The sequence below is a fragment of the Anomalospiza imberbis genome, chromosome 17 (genome assembly GCF_031753505.1).
Source record: "Anomalospiza imberbis isolate Cuckoo-Finch-1a 21T00152 chromosome 17, ASM3175350v1, whole genome shotgun sequence".
NCBI lineage: Eukaryota > Metazoa > Chordata > Aves > Passeriformes > Viduidae > Anomalospiza > Anomalospiza imberbis.
This window is the reverse complement of record NC_089697.1, coordinates 12,618,648-12,640,525: the sequence shown is the minus strand read 5'-3', so window position 1 is coordinate 12,640,525 and position 21,878 is coordinate 12,618,648. Positions and strand designations below refer to the sequence as shown.

Genomic DNA, 21,878 nt, shown 5'->3' with positions numbered 1-21,878 from the left:
GTGTGCCTCAGACAATGTCACAGACTTTCAGGGGCTTTGGCAGTGAATCTTCTCTGTGGAACCAGTCCTGTGTAGTCCTGAAGGACCAAAAAACCCCAAATAAATGAAGGTGTAGGACAAAGCTGCCTTCTCATTACGCTGTCAATCAGGAATGCTTCTGTGGGCTCCAATCCAGCTCTCAGGTGTTTGAAGCTGAGGCTGGATAAATGGCTCTGAGCCTGAGCCTTTAACAAAAATCCCACTTCTGGTTGATGTCATTGCAGCTGGGGAGGGGAGAGTTTTTGAAGAGAAAAGACCTGAAGTGCCTGATGTTCCAGAGCAGTAGCAATCTGTTGTGACTTGCATTAACAAGAGTTAAAGGTGCACAGATTCCTAAAGATCTGCCAGGCATTTCTTTGTGCCCTGGCCTCGCTGCAAGTCCTGGCCAGTGCCAAAGCTGGGTTTTGTAACTTGATGCAAAAACCTTTGCAATCCTGAGCAGCAGTGTGCATTCTGAATGCAGCCAGAAACAAGATTGCAGCCTCATTCCCTGTTAGCAGCTGTGGGTGACTCTCATGTAAAATATTGCTGGTGGAGACACAGCCTGAATGAGGAGGGAGGGAGGTTTATCCTTCCCCAGATGTGTTCTCACGGGGAAGGAAAATTGAGATTATTTTCTGTAGTGCCCAGGAGAAGGGAAAAGCAGGATGCAAAGCAGCCTTGATTGATGCAGACATTCTGAGCTGATCCAGGGAATGTGGCTCACTCCTGCCACACGGAATGGGTGTTCTGGGACAGGGAGATTGTCTCGCTGCCAGGAGCAGGGCTGGCTTTACAGCCAGCACATGGGCAGCTCTGCTGCTGCTGTTACACAGCCCCTGCTGAACACAATTCCAGTTAGAGACCTTCAGAGCTGTGGGATTTTTTCCAGTGATCCGTCTCTTTGGAATTGTTATATTGTGGCGTTTCAGGGGGAAATTGGCCTGAATGATCTGCCAGCGAGGGCATGGGTGGGAAAAGGAGAGGCAAGCCATAGTTTTATGGAGGGAATAATTCCAATTAGATAGTTTGTGAACTCTCAGGAAGATTGTTGGTGTTCCCCAGGGTCACCCAGTCCCGTTCAGACGAGAGCTAGAGCAGAGCTGGTGTTCCCAGAGCTGTTCATGGGAACAGGTTCCTGATGGGATCTGCTGCCTGAGGGGATGCCAGGCGCTGAAGGAGCTGCAGTCTCTCTCTTGGCACGGCTTCATTCTTCCAGAAGCACAGCAGAATTCTAGATCCCATCCCCTGACAAATTTCCTTTGAACTAGAAATGATTTCAGGCCTCATTTCCCACCTTTGGACTCTGAAGTGACAAAGGAAAGCATTTTTTTCTTAAATAGAAGAATGAAGATCCAAACCCTGGCTGGTTGCCTGTGTAAACTGCTCCCTGTTGGAAGGACCTTGGACCTGGAATTCCAGCCCTCCCTCTCAAAGTCCAGCAAAACACTCCAATGATTTTCCATCTGCAGCCTTCAGGCCGAGAGTTCCTGCCAGCTTTGGGTAAAGGGGCAGCACTTTTTTCCCCTACAAAACTAAAAAATGCAAATTTCAGAAGAGACCGAGGAGTTTCTCGAGGGTTGTGCTGTGCCTTTACTGTTTTTATCTGTTTCTAGAGGTCACCAGAATCACCAAAAATAAATTCCTGGCAATGTCCCAGGGTTCCTGGGAGGCATCCCAAGCTGCATGGGAGAGCTTGCAGCTCCTGCTTTGGGGAAAAAGCAAAGTTTGTGTTTGTTTGTGTCCCAGTGTCCCTGTAAGTGCAGCTCGCTGGAATTCTTTGTTTTAGGGCAAAGTGCAGAAAAACACCACAGAGGAACAAACCAGGGCAGCTTCCCCTGGAGGCTCACTTGTTCTCAGAGGAGAAATTTGCCAGCTGAGGCTTTGTGCTGCTGTTTGTGGCCTCTGGGCCCCTCTGAAATAACAAACAAGGGTGGGATTGTTTGTTTTAGTAGTAAAATCTCTCTGCCTTCCTGGAGTGTGGTGGAAGCCACGTATCTTTAATTTTTAAAACAGCCATTTTTAACCCCCCTGCCTCAAGATCTGAAAAATAACCTCCCCCCCCCCCCCCCCCCCCCCAATTTCTAAATATTTGGCCATTTTCAGATGATTATTTAGATCGGTTCCTGAACAAAAATAATGAGGGTCTGGGCACAGAAATGCAGATTCTAACTTCTAAATTCAAATCTTTTGTTTCTTATCAAGTGGAATATTCTGGTCCATGCTTACTGGGTGCAGGAATTTGTGTTTCCTGGGTAAGGAAGGGCATTTCAGGCACTTGGAAATGCAGGATTGGCGATTCTGTGCTCACTGGAGGTGAGGACTGCCAGGTCTCCCTCCTTTCCAGGATGCTCCAGGGTTTGGGTCATCACACAGGACAGCAGCCCCTGGTTTCAGTTTCCCTGAGAATATTCCCAAACCCCAAAGCTGAGAAAACCAGTTTTCCATTTTACTCATCCATATTGGGAATTAATGTGAGGATTAAGGATTTCTAAATTTTGAGGTTCATAGGGAGAAATTTGGTTTAGATATTCTATTTTTTAGTGGGATTGAGAACAAATTGTGGAAGATTTGGAGAGATATTCTCCCTCATTTCCAGGATGCTCCAGGGTTTGGGTCATCACACAGTACAGCAGCCCCTGGTTTCGGTTTCCCTCTGTGCCTGAGAATATTCCCAAACCCCAAAGCTGAGAAAACCTGATTTTTTTCCATTTTACTCAGCCACATTGGGAATTAATGTGAGGATTAAGGATTTCTAAATTTTGAGGTTCATAGGGAGAAATTTGGTTTAGATATTCTGTTTTTTAGTGGGATTGAGAATGAATTGTGGAAGATTTGGAGAGATATTTTGTGGTATTGGTTAATTGTTTACTGGTTAACCGACTAAATAGGTTGAGAATGGTTTTTTTTGGACTTGAATAAGTTAAATAAATGGTATCTAAGTCTGATGTATTGGTTAAGGTTACTTCAGTATTGGTTTTTGGCTGATTTATGGATAGAATTGTGTTATTTAAGATAAACAATGAAGTAATAAGATATAAGTATGATATTTCATTTAGTTTTATATTTTTCTTCTTTTTTTTTTTATTTAAGATACTTTATTTTTTCGTTGTTTTTTTTTTTTTAAATTTTGTTATGGGATAGGTTAATTGAAATTAAAATTTTATCCCTGGGAGTGTCCAAGGCCAGGCTGGACAGGACTTGGAGCAGCCTGGGACAGGGAAAGGTGTCCCTGCCATGGAGGGGGAATGGGATGGGTTTGAAGGTCCAGTTCCAGCTGAGCTCAGATTTGCTGCAGTCTCTTTGCAGCCCAAGGATGGACGGGCATTCCTGGCCATTCCTGGCCTCTCCTGCCTTCTTGGGAAGCTCCGAGGGGCAGGAATCCAGATCCTCACTTTGCATCATTCCTTTGAAGTCCCTGCACTTGTGGGAATGATTTCTATCAGATGATCTCTGCAGACAAAAATAGAAGGGACTTGGTGCGACCTTGGCCATGCAACGCCTCTCTGGGGTTTGGGGGATCCACCTCACAAACAGCCACGATATTTCCTTGGAATTTTGTGGTGTTGCCTGTCCCACGGCCTCTTAGAAGCTGGAATTTTCAGGATAAGCCATAAGGAGATGATAATTTTTGATACTTGAATTAAATCCCCAGTTGGGCTTTTTCAGAAGATCTCACAGGGAAAACTTGATGAGTTTTAGGTGTTTTGCACATGCCAGCTATTCCTGCTCTGTGCCAGCACATCAGATCCCAAAATTTGCTGTTTGGCTTCTCTAATCCCTGTCAGCCCCAGTGCTTGCAGTGCAGGCAATTCCAGCAGCACTTCAGCTTATTCCTGCTGGGGAGCAGCAGTGGAAATGTTGGTGTGGGGGCTGAAAATGTTGGTGTGGGGGCTGAAAATGTTGGTTTGGGGGCTGAGTGAGCCCAGCATTCCCAATGGAGCAGGCACCTGGGAGCATCTGGGGCTGGTTCTTCTGGCAGAGCAGCTGTGCAAACACCAACAGGTCAGGCCATCAGTGCCTGCAGCCTGGAACAGTGACCAGCCCAGGCACCTCCTGGCCCTGGTGGCACCAGAGACCTCGTTCCTTGCTCTGTGCTGGGGCTCCAAGCAGGGTCTGGGATTCACCCTCTGTCCTGGGCACGGCGCTGAAAACTTCTCCGTGCTCCCTGGGAGGTGCTGCCAAATTATTCATGCAATGATTCCAGCTTTAAAAGCCACTTTTTATTGGTTTATTGCTGGAGGTTTAGGGCTTCCTGTCGTTTATGGTCCCTAAAGGTGGTGCTGGGTGAGTTTTATGCACTTTGAGGGCACGGGAGTGGGGCAGTGCCCATTCCTGATGTCTCCACCATCCCATTTCTGAAGGCTTTAAGCAGGTTTCAGGTGAGGGTGTGTACACCCTTCTGAGTCTGTTTATAAACACAACTGCAAGTGATTACGAAAGGATTCTTCTCTTCTTTGGCCTTCTAATTGCTAAAGTTAAATCCACAGGGTTTTGAAAAGCAAAAGGGCTGAATACTCAAACTTTTGGCCGTCTCTTTTGGGTGGGGTTTTGGAGATTTTTTTTTTTCTTGTCAGGTGTGAGGAGATGATGTTGGCCCAGCAAAACAAATCCTCAGAGGGCAAATGTGCCAAGCCTCTCCCAGCAGAAGTAGGTGCATATTTAAATAGTGGCTTTGGTGTGAGCTGTCCTTGTGCTCAGTGACTTCTGAACAATTCAGTTCAAACCCCTGCATTTAAGAGAACAGGCTGAGTGGCCAAAAAGCTGGGAGATGGGGAAAAAATCCTGAAAAAATGGGGGAAAAAAATCCAGTTTCAGCTGGTGCCTGGCAGAGGAGCAGCCTGGCCATTACCTAAATGCTCCTGCAGCCACAAGGGCCAGGAGTGTGAGATGGGGTGGGAAAGCTGGGGAAAAAATGATAAAGCTGGGAGAAACAGCTAGAAACTGGTGAAAAAGTGCACAGCCAGTGGTGAACAACCTCTTTTGGGTTCAGCAAGGCAGTTAGAGCTCCTTTTCATAGACATAAAGACTTCTTTGGTCCATCAGGATGGAGCTGTTTGTTGGGAGCTGCCTTAGGGGGCAGTGGGATGTTGTGGCCACTGACCACTGAATTTGTGCTGTGAACAACTTGCTGAGGGCCTGTCTGATTATTTTTGTTTTGTTTTGCTCTTGAAATCCCACTAATTTTGGTGGCAGTTTGGATTTATTTCGAAGCTGCCAGGTGTTGCTTTGGAATTGCTGATGGAGTGTGGGCTGTGAGCAGTTGGCAGGGCTGGTAATTCCTGCCTTCTCTGCAGGCAGGGTGAGCTCAGCTGGCAGCTGGGAGTGCTGGATCGGTCCGTGTCTCACAAACGGGACGGACCCTGCCTGGCTGCAGACTTAGGATTTATTTTCTGTCTGTATCATACAAGCAAAAGGCAAGAAACACAGGGAAATAACAGCATCCATGCAAACCCAGATCAGAGGCAACACAGCAGCTCATGCAAAGCCTTTTTCTACAAATTCTTTGAACCAACAGCATAAAGGAAAAGGTGTGAAGTCATTGTACTCTAACCAATTAGAAAAGGACCCACGTGGGTTTAACATTAACTAAAGGACTTCTATGAACCTCAAACAATACACAATAATTCATTATTTAAGATGGAAACATTTTGTATCTTTGCAAAGTATACATCTAGGACTTTTCACATCTTGAGCTGTCAATAAGTTCTTGTTCATTCTTGTTCCTTATGATAAATATCAATGTATTCACTTGGTTCTTAACTCCCATGAGAAGGTTTAGAAATTTCCCAGCCTTTCTTGGTTTTATGCCTACTTTCTGGGGCCTTTTTGCACTTTCTAAAGTCTTTTACCTTTTTATATTCCTACACAGGAGCACCAGAACTCAGGGGCGGCTGGGAGGACTGTAGGGAATGGTGGCAGGAGCTGGAGAGCTGGAAAAGGCGGTTTTAAAACCACTTTGCACAGAGTCTGCCCCAGGTGACTTGGATTTAAAGTCAATTGGACCCTGGGAGCAAAATCCTGGGTTTCGCAGTTAAATAATCTGATTTTTCCATTGTCAGTAATTCAGTTGCTGCTCCCTCGTGTTACCCTTTTTCACAAAATACAGAATTCACAAACATACACCTCACACACAAAAAATTCTGGCTGGACCCAAAGAAATAGGATGGAGCTCCCCAACAGCCTGGGCTTGTGTTCTCTCTAAACTTCTGAGAGCCCACAGCTGATTCAGGATTTCACTTCTCTGTGGGTATTGGTGATACCCAGGTCAGTGGAGATGCCAAGTTTATTCTTTTTGTACCTCCAGATTTACCAGAGATGCTGGTTAGTCTTCAAAAAAGCTTCAAGCAAAGGGCCCAAGAGGCTGGAGAAGTTCTCAGATGAACGAGCTGCTTACTTCAGGTGCTACCACAAGGTAAGGCACGAGGTTTTCTCAAACTTTCGTTACTTGATTGCTTTTATTGCTTAGGAAAATCTAATGTTCTGTGTATTACTTAGCCTGAAAATTGATTTTTTTTGTTTAACTCTTAAGGTCCTAAACTTTTGTGTGTGCCTTCATTTAGTGAAGTAGAGGCAAAATAAATGTTCTTTCTAGCAAATGTCTTGCTAAGTAAGTGGAAAATGACTTTTTTGTTAAAGCATTTGGTCTTTCCTCAGCCCTTTAAAATCACATCTGAAATACTTTGCAGTGGCTCCTGCTCTTCATATTTACAGGAACAGCCATTCCAGGGAGCATGGGAATTCCAAAGGCTCCTGGAGGTCCCCATTTTCCTGGGATTTTGCCTCTGTGGGAAGACAGGAGGCAGCTGCAGACACGAAGCTCATTTCTACAGCAGCGGTGCTGTGAAAAGCTCTGCTAAATTCACTGGCATTGAAAGAATGAAGAGTTTCCCTCCAGCCACTGCTCTGGAATGATGCACGTCTCATATCCAGCTGAGAATTTCCATGTGTCATTCTCCTGGGCATGGAGGTGGAAATCAGAAACCTTTTAATTTGTAATAATTGTAGGCAGAAACTGCAGGTTAGGGGTTATGGGCATAAACTCCCAGGAGCTCAAGGCCTCACTCTGACAGGCATTTAGGAGGAGATCCTGGGAGAGTCCTGCCTCTGAATGCCACGGAGTCTGGAATTGATTGGTCATAAAACCCGTGGCTATTTCTAATAAGTCAGGCCCAGAAATAAATCACATTTCTGTAAGGCAACTTCCAGAAGTAATGAGGTTTTTTTTCCTTTGTTGTGTGAGGGCTGCACAGTGTGTGTAAGAATTTCAGCCCCGTGTCAAACACTGCATTTATTTTATATATATATAATTATATATTATAACTCCATCAATTATTGATGCAAATCTGCATTTTTTTCCATTGTGTCAATGCAATGTATGAGCAGCACCTTGGGTAATGCAGATGAAATCCAAGAGGAACCTGAGTGAGGCTGGAATTTCTTCTCTTCTTTCATGAATTTCCATAGGTTAGCACCTGTTTGCAGGTGTTTAACCCACAGCAGAGTAAAGCACCATGGAAAGCCTCACTGGCTCGGAGGGATTTCCAGTTTTAAGCCAAGCTTTGCACTTACTTCATTTCAAACTATTGCTCCTCCTATCAGTTTAATTTCTGGATCTCTCTAGTAGCTGATTTGACAGGAATGAATGAAGGTCCAAAATCAGTCCCTGAGAACTACCACACAAATCTGGTGTGGTTTTTATCAGAACTTTGCCAGTCATGTGCACAGGACCTCGAAGATCACCCAGTTCTTCCTCAGGGACACCTTTCCCTATCCCAGGCTGCTCCAAGCCCTGCCCAGCCCAGCCTTGGACACTTCCAGGGGGATGAAAAGTGGGAAAATTTTGGTTTTTCTGGGGTTCATTTGGATTTTGAGAATATTCTCAGGCAGAGGGGGGAGCTGAGATGGGATGCTGAGTGAGGCTGTTCTCTGGTTTAGAGCCATCAGCTCTCCAAGCTGACAGATCTCCTTTATTTTTAACAAACCTCACTGAGAGGGAGCTAATGAATATTAAATGGCATTCCTGGGCAAAATGTGCTCATTTGTGAAGAGCACAGGTGGATAAAAATGCAGGTTTTTTTTTTTTTTTTTTTTTTTTTTAATAAGCCTTGTAAATGTGTGAAATTTAAATGTGAATGATGTAGCTTCTGAGAGTATTAAATATGAGCTGCTGGAAAAAGAGAACTTGTCCCTGCTGCTCTGTATTAGGCTGTAGCTGAATGATTCTTATGGAAATCATAGTTAATTATTGATCAAAACACCCAACAAAGACCATGGCAGTGTCTTCCACACTCACTGCTTTTTAGTTACAAAAATTTTGGTGATATCATTTATGAAAATGTTGGGATTTTGGTGCTACTACTTATAAAAATGTTGGGATTTTGGAGATATTAGTTATAAAACGTTGGGATTTTGGAGATATTATTTATAAAGATGTTGGGATTTTGTAGATATTATTTATAAAATGTTGGGATTTTGGAGATATTATTTATAAAACGTTGGGATTTTGGAGATATTATTTATAAAACGTTGGGATTTTGGTGATATGATTTATAATGATGTTGGGATTTTGGTGACACTATAAACATTTCTTAACTTATCAACTTTAACTACACTATACTATAAATACCTTAAAACTAATCATCTGTAATTACCTCTTATAAGTACTCCTACAATACATCTTTCATAATTCTATTTCTCCAGAATACCTGATCTTTTTTACAAAACCATCCTTTAAAACTTATTCCTAATTCAATTTCTCTCTCAACAATATCTATCCTATTCCATAACATTTAGAAATTAACATTTCTTATCTCAAAATTTACATACTAATACACACTGTATAAACCTTCTCTCAAACTTTAAAATTTTTCTCCAAATCCTTTTCCATTTACCTGGGCTCTGGTGTGATTCTGAAATGCTGCTGAAAGCAGCATCATCTCTGATGATGCTGTAGTTGAATGATTCTTATGGAAATCAGGGTTAATTATTGATAAAATAATTGATAAAATAAAATAATTGATAAAAATACGAAAGCCGAGGAGCCCTCACTCAGCCCATCAGTCTCGGGAGAGCTTTAATCCATCATAAAACCCTAAAGAGGGGAAAAGGAAAATGATGAATGGAGCTCATTTCTCACCAGCACCTGCCTCCTTCACTCAGGTGTTCCCTTCTGAGGCTGTCCTTTTTTCCTGGATTAAAATCAAGATTTTCTTTGATTTGTTGGTGCAGAGGGGCTGGCAGGGCCCTGGTTGTGGTGGCACCAATTCCAAGGGGCTGAGGATGCAGCTCCTTTCCTTCTCCATGGGAATTTTGGGTCCCCAGCACTGTCTTGGTGCTGCTCCTGTTATTTTGGAGAATCCCAAATATTTGCATTTTTGTCCTTGTCTGCAGCTCTGCACAGGGCCTGGGTTTGGACATCCTCAACACTGGAGGTGCAAAACAGAAATAAGCACTTTTTTTTGTGTAATATTAACCTTTAAATCCTTTCTAATCTGATCTTGTTCTATTTTTTAAAAGTGGAAAGGTCATAGTGCCCTAAAATAAAGGTTATGTGAGAACAGTCAGCTGGGGTTTATGGAGTGAACTGGGAATTTGCATACACAAAGCAAATTGCCCACGTAATTCCTTTGGTCCCACAAGGGAGGGAAAATAATTAGAATTCAGGCTACAAAATTTGCACAGAGAGTTACTTTTCAGGTGAATGTCTGATTTTTCACTTGTTTGAACGTAAATAAGCAACACAAATTGCCACATTCTTGAACAAAATAATACCGGAGGAAGGAAGAAACTCTTATTTCTTTTGACTTTGTGATGTGCCAGAAGAATCCTCAATATTCCAGTAAAAACTGAACTAATTGTGTCCTGCTGACAGGACTACAGCGAGCCCTCGAGGGGCTCTGAGTTTTAATCCCTTTGTATTAATCTTGCCTTGAAACAGCAGAAGTCATTGACACAGTCTTTTCTGTCTGCTTATGGAATAATCCATTTGGAAAATTGGATTGTGGAACATTTAATTGTTTTCCAGGCAAAACTGTATCAGTAGCAGATGAAATGTTTCAAGTCTGAGCACTCTGCTCGGAAGGAGCTGTTGAACATTTATTTTAATGTTAGCTTAGCTAACTTAACTTTCAGCTTAGCTGGGAGTGAGGCACCAGGTTCAGGGCTTCAAGAGAATTAAAGGAACTTTTCATGGGGTGTTGGTGTCTCCACTAAAATTCCACCCAGGGGAATTCTCTGGAATGTTTGTGAGGAGGAGAGAAGAAGAAAAAAGAGATGAAAATAAGAGAGAAGGGAAGAAGAGCAGAGAGAGGAAGAAAAAAGAGATGAAAAGAGAGAAGAGAAGAGAAGAGAAGAGAAGAGAAGAGAAGAGAAGAGAAGAGAAGAGAAGAGAAGAGAAGAGAAGAGAAGAGAAGATCAGCCTGGATGGGCTTTTAGGTCCCTCCAGCCCCAACCCTTCCATGATTTTATATAGAATTTAATCTGCTATTCATACTCAGCAGGTTAGAGATGTGCAGGCAGGAGTGAGCAGTAACATTTCCCATTCAGTGTTCCCCTGGGGTTTCCTGGGAAATGGTTTATCTGTTCTCATCATGGGGGCAATTTTCAGTAAGCCAAGACAGACAATCCTTAATTAAGATTAAAACCCAAGGTGCTTGGGAGCCATTGTGTAGGCAATAAATATAATCCCTGGTGTTATGCTCTGAATGCTCCCCATATCTGAGAATTATGCACTGATTCAAACAGTACTTGGAATGCTGAGGACAGTTTTTTAGGAAACTGCTTTTTTGGTGTGTTTTTGATGGGAATGAGAGAATTTAGGCTGAGTGGACGTGTCAGACTGAAGCTCTGCTTGTTCTGTCAGCTGGGAAGTGACTGATTGATTAATCCCTGGTGCTGGTTCAGAGCTCTCACTGCACAGCTCTGCAAGTATTTTAGTTTTTAATCTAATCAAATGCATTTCAATTGTATGGATTGTCGTCTTAATCCAAAGGAAGGGAAAAGGAGGGGGGAAATATGCAAAGAGAGTTCTGTAAACCTCAACAAAATATCAACAAAAACTCTTTACAATCTCAAAATCACCTCAACCTTCTAAACCCCAAAACATCGACGTGTCAGGTGATGCCCTTTCCTGACCCAGAGATGGGGCAACTGAGAGGTGTTTTAAAAACTCTCATTCCATTTTCAGTCTCATGTGAAGGGTGAGACAACACAGATGTTATGATTCACGCTATTGCACCCAGAAGTCAACGATTTCTTAATTACAAAACATTATAAGCATTTCTTGGCCTGGCAGGTCCATTTCCCACAGGCTTTTCCCCTGGGAGTGCTGAAGGAATTGCTGCTTGGATAAAGCTCTGGGTGGTGTCAGGAGCTGCAGATGGAGAATATTCCAGAGCGGAGAATATTCCAGAGCGGAGAATATTCCAGAGTGGAGAATATTCCAGAGTGGAGAATATTCCAGAGCAGAGAATATTCCAGAGCGGAGAATATTCCAGAGCAGAGAATATTCCAGAGTGGAGAATATTCCAGAGTGGAGAATGTCCCTGGAGCTGGGAAGGGTGAAGGCAACCTCAGCTCTCGGGCAGCTCAGGTGGCACCAGGAAATCTGGAGGTGGAGAAGGAGACTTTGGGGCCCTGCTCTGTGAGATGCCATCACACCAGAGCTCTCAGTGCAGCACAAAATGAGCCAGGGGCTGCCAAATGTTGTAGCAAGCATTTCTCCAAATATAAATTCCTTTCTCCCCCCACCCCTAAAATTCAGAGCTAAAACACAAATTCGAAAGGATTTGGTGAAATTAATGATGCAACAAACTATTAGCAGTGTCTGATTTGTGTGCTCTGTCTTCACCCTCTGCTCTTGTGTTGATTTAGACAGAATTTTTACTTAAAAAGATGAGTTAATCTCCCAGAAAAGCCAGACAGACCTCTGTGAGTACTGCAGAGGCAATAGATAAGAGATAAACAATGCTTGGGTAATCTGCAGTTTCCCTTGCAGGAAATGCAAATGTGCTCGGCCTAAATGTCAAGGTGGTCGCTGTCCTGAATGGGGAAAAATCTGATTTTATTCCCCCTTGCATTCAAATCCTTTCTTGACGTCTGAGAAAAACATCTTGGAGTGGAAGTGGCAGCTGGCAGTTTGTGCTTGGCCTGCCACGTCCCAGGAATCCGTGACAGATTTGTGTTCAGCCGTGGGGGATCTGCTCCCATCACAGCATTTCCTGCAAGAGCGGGGAGAACCAAAAACCTCGTGCGGAATTAAGCCCAATTATCAAGTCTCAGTTTTGACACTTGACAAAATCTTCAAGCTGGAGGCTGGAAAAAGCTGAGCTCCAGATTTGGCAGCTCTGCTGAAGGTTTGGGTGCTCCCCATGGGATGCTCCTTCCATTCCATCCTGCTGCTGCTGCCCATGGAATGAGGTTCTGTTATTGGCTCTGTTATTTGTTTTTATTCTGGGGAGATGCTGTCCATGAACTGCTCTTTGTGCCTCCCATTCACAGCAGGAAAAGCTTTTCTGGGGTCTTGCTTGGAAGTGTGATTAATTTAAAGAAATAATAAAGAAGACTTGCTCCTCAGCCAAATTTCGGAGCATTATTCATGAGTTGTGAGGGTGAAAGGTTCACGTTAGAAAAATGAAATCAGTGTGTTACGTATTTACTAAAGCTGTGTACAAGGTAATACCAAATTTTTTATTTTTTTGTGTGTAAAAGCTATTTTTCCAATCATTGTTTGGCAACCAAACAACAGAAAACTGTGTTTCTGAATCTTTACCACTAAAAGACTTTGTGATAACAAAAACTGGGATTTTATTTTTGCTTTTTTTTTTTTTGAAGTGGACCAGTCTAACAAATCCTCAACCTTCCCTCAAAAAAAAAAAAAAAAAAGTAGAGAGCAGCTTTTCACCACTGTTTTTTCCTCTGTGCTGGAGCTGGGAGTGCTGGAACTCCACACGGGTGAATTTGGGTTTCCATCTCCACCTCTCTTTGGTTCTGCTGCACCAGGTTGGTTTTTCCCGTGCCCTTCGTGTGAATGTTGCTCAGGCTGGAGGGAGCTTTGGTTCCACCTTTCCCCTGGCTGAAACTCCATCAGCATGGTGTCACACTGATGTCTTGGAGAGCTGGGAGAGCTGGAGGACGTGGCTGCTGCATGCCCAGGGGAAGATGGGATTTCCCGTGGAATTTCCGAGGTGATTCCTGGCCAGGCTGCATCTCCTCAAGAGCCATCACCGGCATCCCGAGCCTGCTGATGCTGCCTCGCCTTTTTCTCCCTCTTTTTTCCCTTCTCTCCTCCCCTTGCCCAGCCAAGAATGGACAGATCTCCTGCCCAGCCCCTCATTAAAACCCCAAATTGTGCTTTTCCAGGTCACGGAGCTCAACAACGTGAAGAATATCTCGAGGCTGCCAAAAAGCACAAAGAAACACGCAGTGGGCATTTGTTTCAGTGATGACACCTCCAAAACCTTTGCTTGTGACTCAGGTGGGTGAAATGGCCAGGCTGCTTAGAAAACCTCAGAGCACTGATTGTGAAATTATAAATGTTATGTACCTACACAGAGGTTTTCTGGGCATTTATACAGAGCTTGAGGCAGATGAGTGGTGCAAGGTGCTGCAGATGGAGTGCCTGGGAACACGGATTAATGACATTAGCCTTGGAGAGCCTGACTTGTTGGCATCTGGAGTAGAGAGGGAGCAGAGTGGTAGGTACAGAAATTTTTACATTTTGGATTTTTAATTGCATTGTTTTCAAGCCTTTTTGACTGTACATACTGGGAATAAAGAGGAGCAAAACTGTTTTTCCAAGCCCTCCTTGCTGTTCTGGGGGGTTGGTTTTGGTTGTTTGGGGGTTTATTTTTGGATTTTAATTGCTACCAGAGATGATAAATAAGTTATTTAGAATTATTTTGGAGTAGCACTTCCCTTTCTCAGATGAGTTAGTTGCTCCTGGAGATGGGAACTATTTGTTGTGTGTTTTTTTTTGGTGTGATGTCATGACTGAGGCTTTGTAAAGAGAATAATAAATAACAGTAATTGCATGCAAAACCTGAGCCCGTGGCTACTCCACTTCCCTGTGCAAATGAGCTCATTACCTGCACAAGCAATGGATTTATTCCCAAATTGCTCACAACTTTATGAGCTGTTTGCAAATACCAGCATTGTGCTGGTGCACTTCTCCTCAGGCTCTGAGTGCACACACAAATATTTGTTGCCCTTTGGGTGCAGCATTTGTGGAGTTTACAGAGTTATAGGAGGGAATTCTTTGTGTGGGAATGACTAGTTCTAAGTGGAAATAATAGTGGAAATAGAGATGGAAAATAGGAAATTCCTTGAATGACTTGCACATGTGCTGGGCAGGGATTTTAGACTAACCTTTTGTTTTTCTCCCAGAGAGATTCAATGTGTATTTGATGCCATCCCCTAATTTAGATGTGCATGGGGAATGTACCTTGCAGATAACATTTGAGAATATCTGTCTTTGGGACATCCAGAATCCCAGAGTCAAACTGGTCTCGTGGCCACTCAGTGCCCTGCGGCGCTACGGGCGGGACCCAGCCTGGTTCACCTTCGAGGCAGGCAGGTAGGTGCAGGATTTGCTCTGCCTTTGCCTCCCCGGGGCTGCTTCAGCCATTCCCAAGGGGTTCCCAAGGGTGAGGGAGCTGATCTTCAGCCAGAGGCCAGTCTGGAACCATTGCTTAAAAAAAAAAAAAAAGGCAATTAGAATGTTGAAACAAGTATAACCTCTCCCAAAACCAAATTAAAAGACTGAAAAAAATAACCCCTTCCAACCAATAAAAATATTGAAACAAATATAAACATCCCTCAAAAACGCAGTTAAAATACTGAAACAAATATAACCCCACCCCCAAACAAAATTAAATTGCTGAAACAAATACAACCCCTCCCAAAAAAGTCCTGTTAAAATACTGAAACAATTATAAACCCTTCCAAAGAGCAGTCAATGTACTGAAACAAATATAACCCCACCCCCAAACAAAATTAAATTACTGAAACAAATACAACCCCTCCCAAAAAAGTCCTGTTAAAATACTGAAACAAGTATAAACCCTTCCAAAGAGCAGTCACTTAATGTCCTAAAACAAATATAACCCTCCCCCAAACTAAATTAAAACACTAAAACAAATTTGTCCCCTCCCAAAAACATTCAGTTAAAATACTGATACAAGTATGAACCTGCCCAAAAAACATCCAGTTAATATACTGAAACAAATATAAACCCCCCCAAAAATCCCAGATTAAAATACTGAAACAAATATAAACCCCCCAAAAAACCAAATTCAACTTTTGAAACCAATATAAACCACCCCCCAAAAAACCCAATTAAAATATTGAAACAAATATAACCCCCCAGACAGTTCAATTAAAATACTGAAACAAATATGCAGCCCTGTTAAAATACTGAAGCAAATATGCACCCCCCCAAAAAAAAAAACTGAAATAAAATTTGTATTTATTGTTTCAAGGGGAAGACAAAAGTCTGCATCACTCATTAAAAGTCCAAAAGGGGAAGACAAATGAATCCTGCCTGGCACAGGTTCCAGATAGAGCCTGGATGTAAAAATCTGGGGTTTGTGCAGGAACTCTCCAGAGCTTTTGCACTTGTGAAGGTCCAGCTGAGGCTGTTTGGAGAGGGTGACCCAGCACGGCCTGGAGCAGCAAATGCACCAGGGCTGCAGAGGCACAGGCAGAAATGATGCAGGAAATGCACCGGGGCTGGGCAGAGGCACAGGCAGAAATGATGCAGGAAATGCACCGGGGCTGGACAGAGGCACAGGCAGAAATGGTGCAGGAAATGCACCAGGGCTGCAGAGGCACAGGCAGAAATGATGCAGGAAATGCACCGGGGCTGGGCAGAGGCACAGGCAGAAACGATGCAGGAAATGCACCGGGGCTGGACAGAGGCACAGACAGAAATGATGCAGGAAATGCACCGGGGCTGGGCAGAGGCACAGGCAGAAATGATGCAGGAAATGCACCGGGGCTGGGCAGAGGCACAGGCAGAAATGATGCAGGAAATGCAACAGGGCTGCACAGAGGCACAGGCAGAAATGATGCAGGAAATGCACCGGGGCTGGGCAGAGGCACAGGCAGAAATGATGCAGGAAATGCACCGGGGCTGGACAGAGGCACAGGCAGAAATGATGCAGGAAATGCACCGGGGCTGGGCAGAGGCACAGGCAGAAATGATGCCCTTCAGCCTTTGCCTTTTTTCCTGAGCTCCCTGTGTTCTTTGTACACCCATTTGTAGTTCTGTGTTTGTGGCTGCTCTCCCCAGTCGTTTTCCACGGCTTTTCCCTTGGCAGAAAGGCAAAACAAACTCCAGAGCTCCTAGCCCTGGGGCTACAGGGCCCCAGAGCTGTCTGGGTCCTTGCTGGGAACCAAAGCTGGAGAAGAGCTCTTGCAGATGTTCCATGGACAGAGCACAGCCAGTGCCCAGGGGGACTCCAGAGGAGGGGCTTGACCTGGGGGGGAATTCCATCACCACTTGTCCTCCTAATTGGTGCTCTTTATTAATTATAAAAATAAATAATTATGAACAGTGGTAATTAATAATTATTAATAATTATTTATTAATAACATGTAATAATATTATAGCAAACACGTTTTCTATTATATTCATATTAAATATTAATATATTATATTAATGTACTGTATGAAAGATAGTATATAAACACAAGATGATTACTATTATTAATTAATTATTATTAATAATTATTAATTATAATTAATCAACAATATGAATTATGTTAATTTCCTAAAGCCTATATAATGCCCTCACCCCTAGGGCCTTTGTGGGCATCTTTCCATAACTGCCCCTGGAGGCTTTCTGATAAATACCCACTCTTATATCCCCTCCTCACTAAAATGATCCCGAGTTTCATTTCCAGGCTGAGAAAAGGCAGAAAACGGAGGGGTGGGAATAACTTGGTTCCCTCACCCCTTGTGTGAGAGCACGGAGGGCAGCGCGGGGAGGCTCTGCTGGGTCCTGCTGGGCTGGGCGCTGCCCCCTGCCACTGGGCTCCCCTGTGCTCGTGCCTTGGCAGGATGTGTGACACAGGAGAAGGGCTCTTCGTCTTCCAGACCAGGCAGGGGGAAGCCATCTACCAGAAGGTTCACTCGGCTGCCCTGGCCATAGCAGAGCAGCACGAGCGGCTGCTGCAGAGCGTCAAGAATTCCATGGTACGGAGCTGGCTGGGGGCACTGGGAGTGGGGTTCCACGCTGGGCATCCACCAGAGCTGGGCTGCTTCAGGGGGATTGTTCTTGTTACCACCATCATCATCATCATCATCATCATCATCATCAGTCTGATTATAATGTTGTTATTATTGCTGTTCTTATATGTTATTAGTACTAGGTTATTACTTATTCTATTCTATTATGTTATATGATATGATATGATATGAATAATATATGTTATTCTATTTATTACATTATGTTACATTGCATTATATTATATTATATAATATCATATAATATATCAATAATGTGTAATATATCATATCATTATATTTATTACATTATATTACATTACATGACATTACATTCTATAACATTATATTATATCAATCATATATATTCTATTCTATTCTATTAATAATATATTTATTACATTATGTTACATTGCATTATATTTTATAATATCGTATAATATAATACCAATAATTTATAATATATCATTATATTTATTACATTATATTACATTACAGTATACTGTATTGTATTACATTATATCAATATATTATATTATATTTATTATATTATATCATATTATATTATATTAATTATATTAATTATATTATATTTATTATATTATATTACATTATATTACATTACAGTACATTCTATTCTATTCTATTCTATTCTATTCAATTAATTCAGTTCCACTCGATTCTAAAATTTAGAGCAATCTGTATAACCAGAATTCCTGTTTAAGGATAAAAACAACAAGGACACGCACATTCCTCGGTGTTTGTGGGTGCAAAGTTAGTTTATTCAGTAAGTGTGAATGAATGCAGAGAAAATCACTCCTGTCAGTGCACAGGCTCATTAATTTCCTGTGATTAATCAGCACCATGAGTTTGTTAGGAAGCATTTCTCGTCAGTCTGTTTGCAGAATGAGGTTGGTTTTCTATTTCCTAAGTGCTGTCTGTGCTGCAGGGGTGGTTTGGGAAGGGCCAGACAGGCTCCCTGGGAAGAGCTGGCCACTTGGATTCTTTCAGAAATATGAGAAGAGCTCACCTGCAGCCAGCAGTGCTGCTGATCTGCCCTTTCCCAGTAAAATATCACCTAACACCATCTTTGCTGGGCTTTACTTTTCTCTTTGAAACCAAGAACCTCTCAGTTCTACTTAATGGAGTTCTTGTTCAAAAATATCTAAATTTAACTTCAGTGGAGACAGATGGATAGATGAGACGAGCACTCAACAGCGACTAAATTAAGCAGCTTCAAATTAACCCAGGCTAGGTCAGCATAACTTCATTAACATTTGTAGCCCAGCAGGGTCAGAAGTGATGGAGCAACCTGTTGAGAGAACAATTCCACTTTGAGAAAGCAGGGTCAGTTCTGCAGTGACCCTGAATAGGTTTACAGTTTGTTTGGCTTGCATTGATGGAGTAACATCTTTAACAGATGATGTGAAATCTCCATCTCCCCAGTGCCCACAGACTCACCAGTTGCAGAGCTGCTGTTGAATTCAACAGGCAGCAGCTGCACACCCTCTCAAACAGCTTTTTCAGCAGCACTGTGTCCCCCCAGCACCCCATCATGGAGTCTGCAGCCCCTGCAGAGGCAGCTCAGCCGTGGGGGTGCTGTCCCACTGCTGCAGGCTGTCCCTGAGCCCTGTCCTGCCTTGCAGCTGCAGCTGAGGAGGAGCGAGCGGGCGGTGTCGCTGGGCACCGTGGTGCCCCTGCCCCGCAGCGCCTACTGGCACCACATCACCCGGCAGCACAGCACCGGGCAGCTCCTGGGACTGCCAGGTAAGGACACTGCCACGCCTGCCACCCGCCCAAGGGTGGCACTGAGCTGCACCCGCCCAAAGGTGGCACTGAGCTGCACCTGCCACCCGCCCAAAGGTGGCACTGAGCTGCACCTGCCACCCGCCCAAGGGTGGCACTGAGCTGCACCTGCCACCCGCCCAAGGGTGGCACTGAGCTGCACCCACCCCCAGGGTGGCACTGAGCCATGCCTGCCACCCGCCCAAGGGTGGCACTGAGCTGCACCCGCCCCCAGGGTGGCACTGAGCCACGCCTGCCACCCGCCCAAGGGTGGCACTGAGCCTGAATGCTGCTCTGCTCCATGGGGATGGCACTGATGGGGGTGGCACTCATGGGAGTGACACTCACAGGTGACATTCATGCGGGTGACACTCAGCCCGAACGCTGCTCTGCTCCATGGGGATGGCACTCGTGGGGGTGACACTCACGGGTGACACTCAGCCCGAACGCTGCTCTGCTCCATGGGGATGGCACTCGTGGGGGTGGCACTCATGGGCGTGACACTCATGGGGATGGCACCGATGGGAGTGACACTGATAGGGGTGACGCTGATGGAGGTGACACTGAGCCCCAATGCTGCTCAGCTCTATGGGGTGACACTCGTGGGGGTGACACAGGTGACACTCAGCCTGAACTGCTGCTCAGCTCTATGGGGTGACACTCGTGGGGGTGACACTCACAGGTGACACTCAGCCTGAACTGCTGCTCAGCTCTATGGGGTGACACTCACAGGTGACACTCACAGGTGACACTCAGCCTGAACTGCTGCTCTGCTCTATGGGGTGACACTCGTGGGGGTGACACTCAGGGGTGACACTCAGCCTGAACTGCTGCTCTGCTCTATGGGGTGACACTCACAGGTGACACTCACAGGTGACACTCAGCCTGAACTGCTGCTCTGCTCTATGGGGTGACACTCGTGGGGGTGACACTCACGGGTGACACTCAGCCTGAACTGCTGCTCTGCTCTATGGGGTGACACTCGTGGGGGTGACACTCACGGGTGACACTCAGCCTGAACTGCTGCTCTGCTCTATGGGGTGACACTCGTGGGGGTGACACTCAGGGGTGACACTCAGCCTGAACTGCTGCTCTGCTCTATGGGGTGACACTCACAGGTGACACTCACAGGTGACACTCAGCCTGAACTGCTGCTCTGCTCTATGGGGTGACACTCGTGGGGGTGACACTCACGGGTGACACTCAGCCTGAACTGCTGCTCTGCTCTCTGAGCTGCAGGCTCCTGCCGAGGGGAAGGTGCAGCACCTGATGTGCAGCACTGATGCCTTGTGCTGATGTGCTTCCCCTCCTGGAGCACGAGATGCTCAGACCTCGGAGGAGCAGGGCCAAGTTCCGCTCCGTGGAGTTGTTTGTTCGCAGAATTGAAAATCCCAACCAAAAAAAAAAAACCAAAAAAAAAACAAAAACAAAACCAAAAAAACCCAAAAACCTTAAAGGAAATGTTTTAATGTTTTTCCTGGTTCTTTCTTTCCAACACTAGAGGGGGCAGGCAGCACGTGGAAAGCTCCATGCAGAGGGATGGAGGATGAAAGCAGCACTTCCCTGTCTGCTCAGAGTTGTTCATGGATGAGGGCATGGCAGGAGGAGCTGCTGGTGGCAGCCTGTGGCACAGTCTGTGCTTTGGCCCTGCTGTGCCTTTCCACAAAACCCTTTATTAAATCAGTAATTCTGCATGGAGCTGGCACGAGATAAACAGGCTGCAGGGGTACAAACCACTTGTTTTATATTTAGAAAAATAGCTTGCTTGTTAGACTGGGAAAAAAGGATCTAAAAGAGCATTTTTACCTCTTAAGTGCAAGAAAATTTCAGAAGTTTGAAAAAAAACTTAATTTGCTTTGTATAAGTGTCTGTTCTGAAGGAAGTGGTAAATAAAATCTGCGTGGATATTTCTGAGCTGGAGCAGCAGATTCAGCAGGGTTGGATTTAATGAATTGATCTGTGTGTAAATCACTGGCTGGGGTGCCTGTGTTTGACTGGGTTCTTCTGTTTTCTCCATCTGCTCTGTGAAGATGTTTCCAGCCCGCTGAAGCTCCATCGCACGGACACTTTCCCAACCTACAGGTCGGAGCACCGATAAAAATCCAGGCAGAGCTTCCCAAACTCTGTGTCCTCTGACCATCTGCCCCAGTGCATGACAGTGCTGATGACAACCAAGGATGGAGACACAGAGAAGTTCAGGTTGGATGGAAAATTCTTGCAATACAAAGGATTTTTTAAACTTTGCCAAAAGCAGAAACACTTCTGTGGATCCTGGGGAGAGGAAGCAAACCACCAAACCCTCTGGTGTATCTTTTGTATCTTACAGCTGGACAGAGAAGAAATCACTCCCTAAACACTTCCCACTGGTTTTGTATGATAGGTATGTTGTAAATATGTGACTCCTGCTGTGGTGTGGTTATTTTGTCTCCTGACACTGGTTTGTGGCAATGCTTATCTTTAGTTATTCCCATTATTGTTACCCTATTCCTGATCTCTGGAATGGTGGCCAGTTTGAAGCAGCTCTTGGATACAATTTCTCCTGTTTGAAGACTTGATTGATTTCTTTTAAAAGAATCTCCTCTTTCCTGTATTTATTTCCATCTCTGTAACCATTGAAAATAAAAAAAGTAAAAAAAGTCCCACGCAATTTGTGGTGCAGTGGTTTTGTTTTTGTTTTTTTTTTTTTTAGTCATTCAGTTAGCACAAGCTAATTTTCTTCTAGGACAGGATTATGGTCTGGGGCTTTGAGTTGAAAACAGAAAAAGGTAAATGCTGGATTTCCACGTGCAGGAGTGTTACTGTAGGGACAGAACTGGAGGGGAGAGGGAGGCTCTCAGGGAAGCCAAACC

At 44.4% G+C, this 21,878-nt stretch overlaps 1 protein-coding gene across 2 annotated transcripts in view; it reads left to right on the top strand.

The window, feature by feature from the left end:
* The window catches only part of DOK5 (docking protein 5), a 32,703-nt gene extending 11,048 nt beyond the window's left edge, over positions 1 to 21,655 (top strand). Inside the window, exons 2-8 of one of the 2 annotated variants that reach the window (XM_068208035.1) lie at positions 6,326 to 6,433; positions 13,381 to 13,495; positions 13,596 to 13,715; positions 14,443 to 14,593; positions 17,079 to 17,214; positions 18,891 to 19,011; positions 21,060 to 21,655. In XM_068208035.1, coding sequence (XP_068064136.1) covers positions 6,326 to 6,433; positions 13,381 to 13,495; positions 13,596 to 13,715; positions 14,443 to 14,593; positions 17,079 to 17,214; positions 18,891 to 19,011; positions 21,060 to 21,127 — 819 coding nt within the window. In that variant the 3' untranslated portion in view covers positions 21,128 to 21,655. Of the gene's footprint in view, positions 1 to 6,325; positions 6,434 to 13,380; positions 13,496 to 13,595; positions 13,716 to 14,403; positions 14,594 to 17,078; positions 17,215 to 18,890; positions 19,012 to 21,059 lie in introns of both variants that reach the window. The other variant, XM_068208034.1, reaches the window with a different exon arrangement.
* Positions 21,656 to 21,878: the final 223 nt, after the last annotated feature.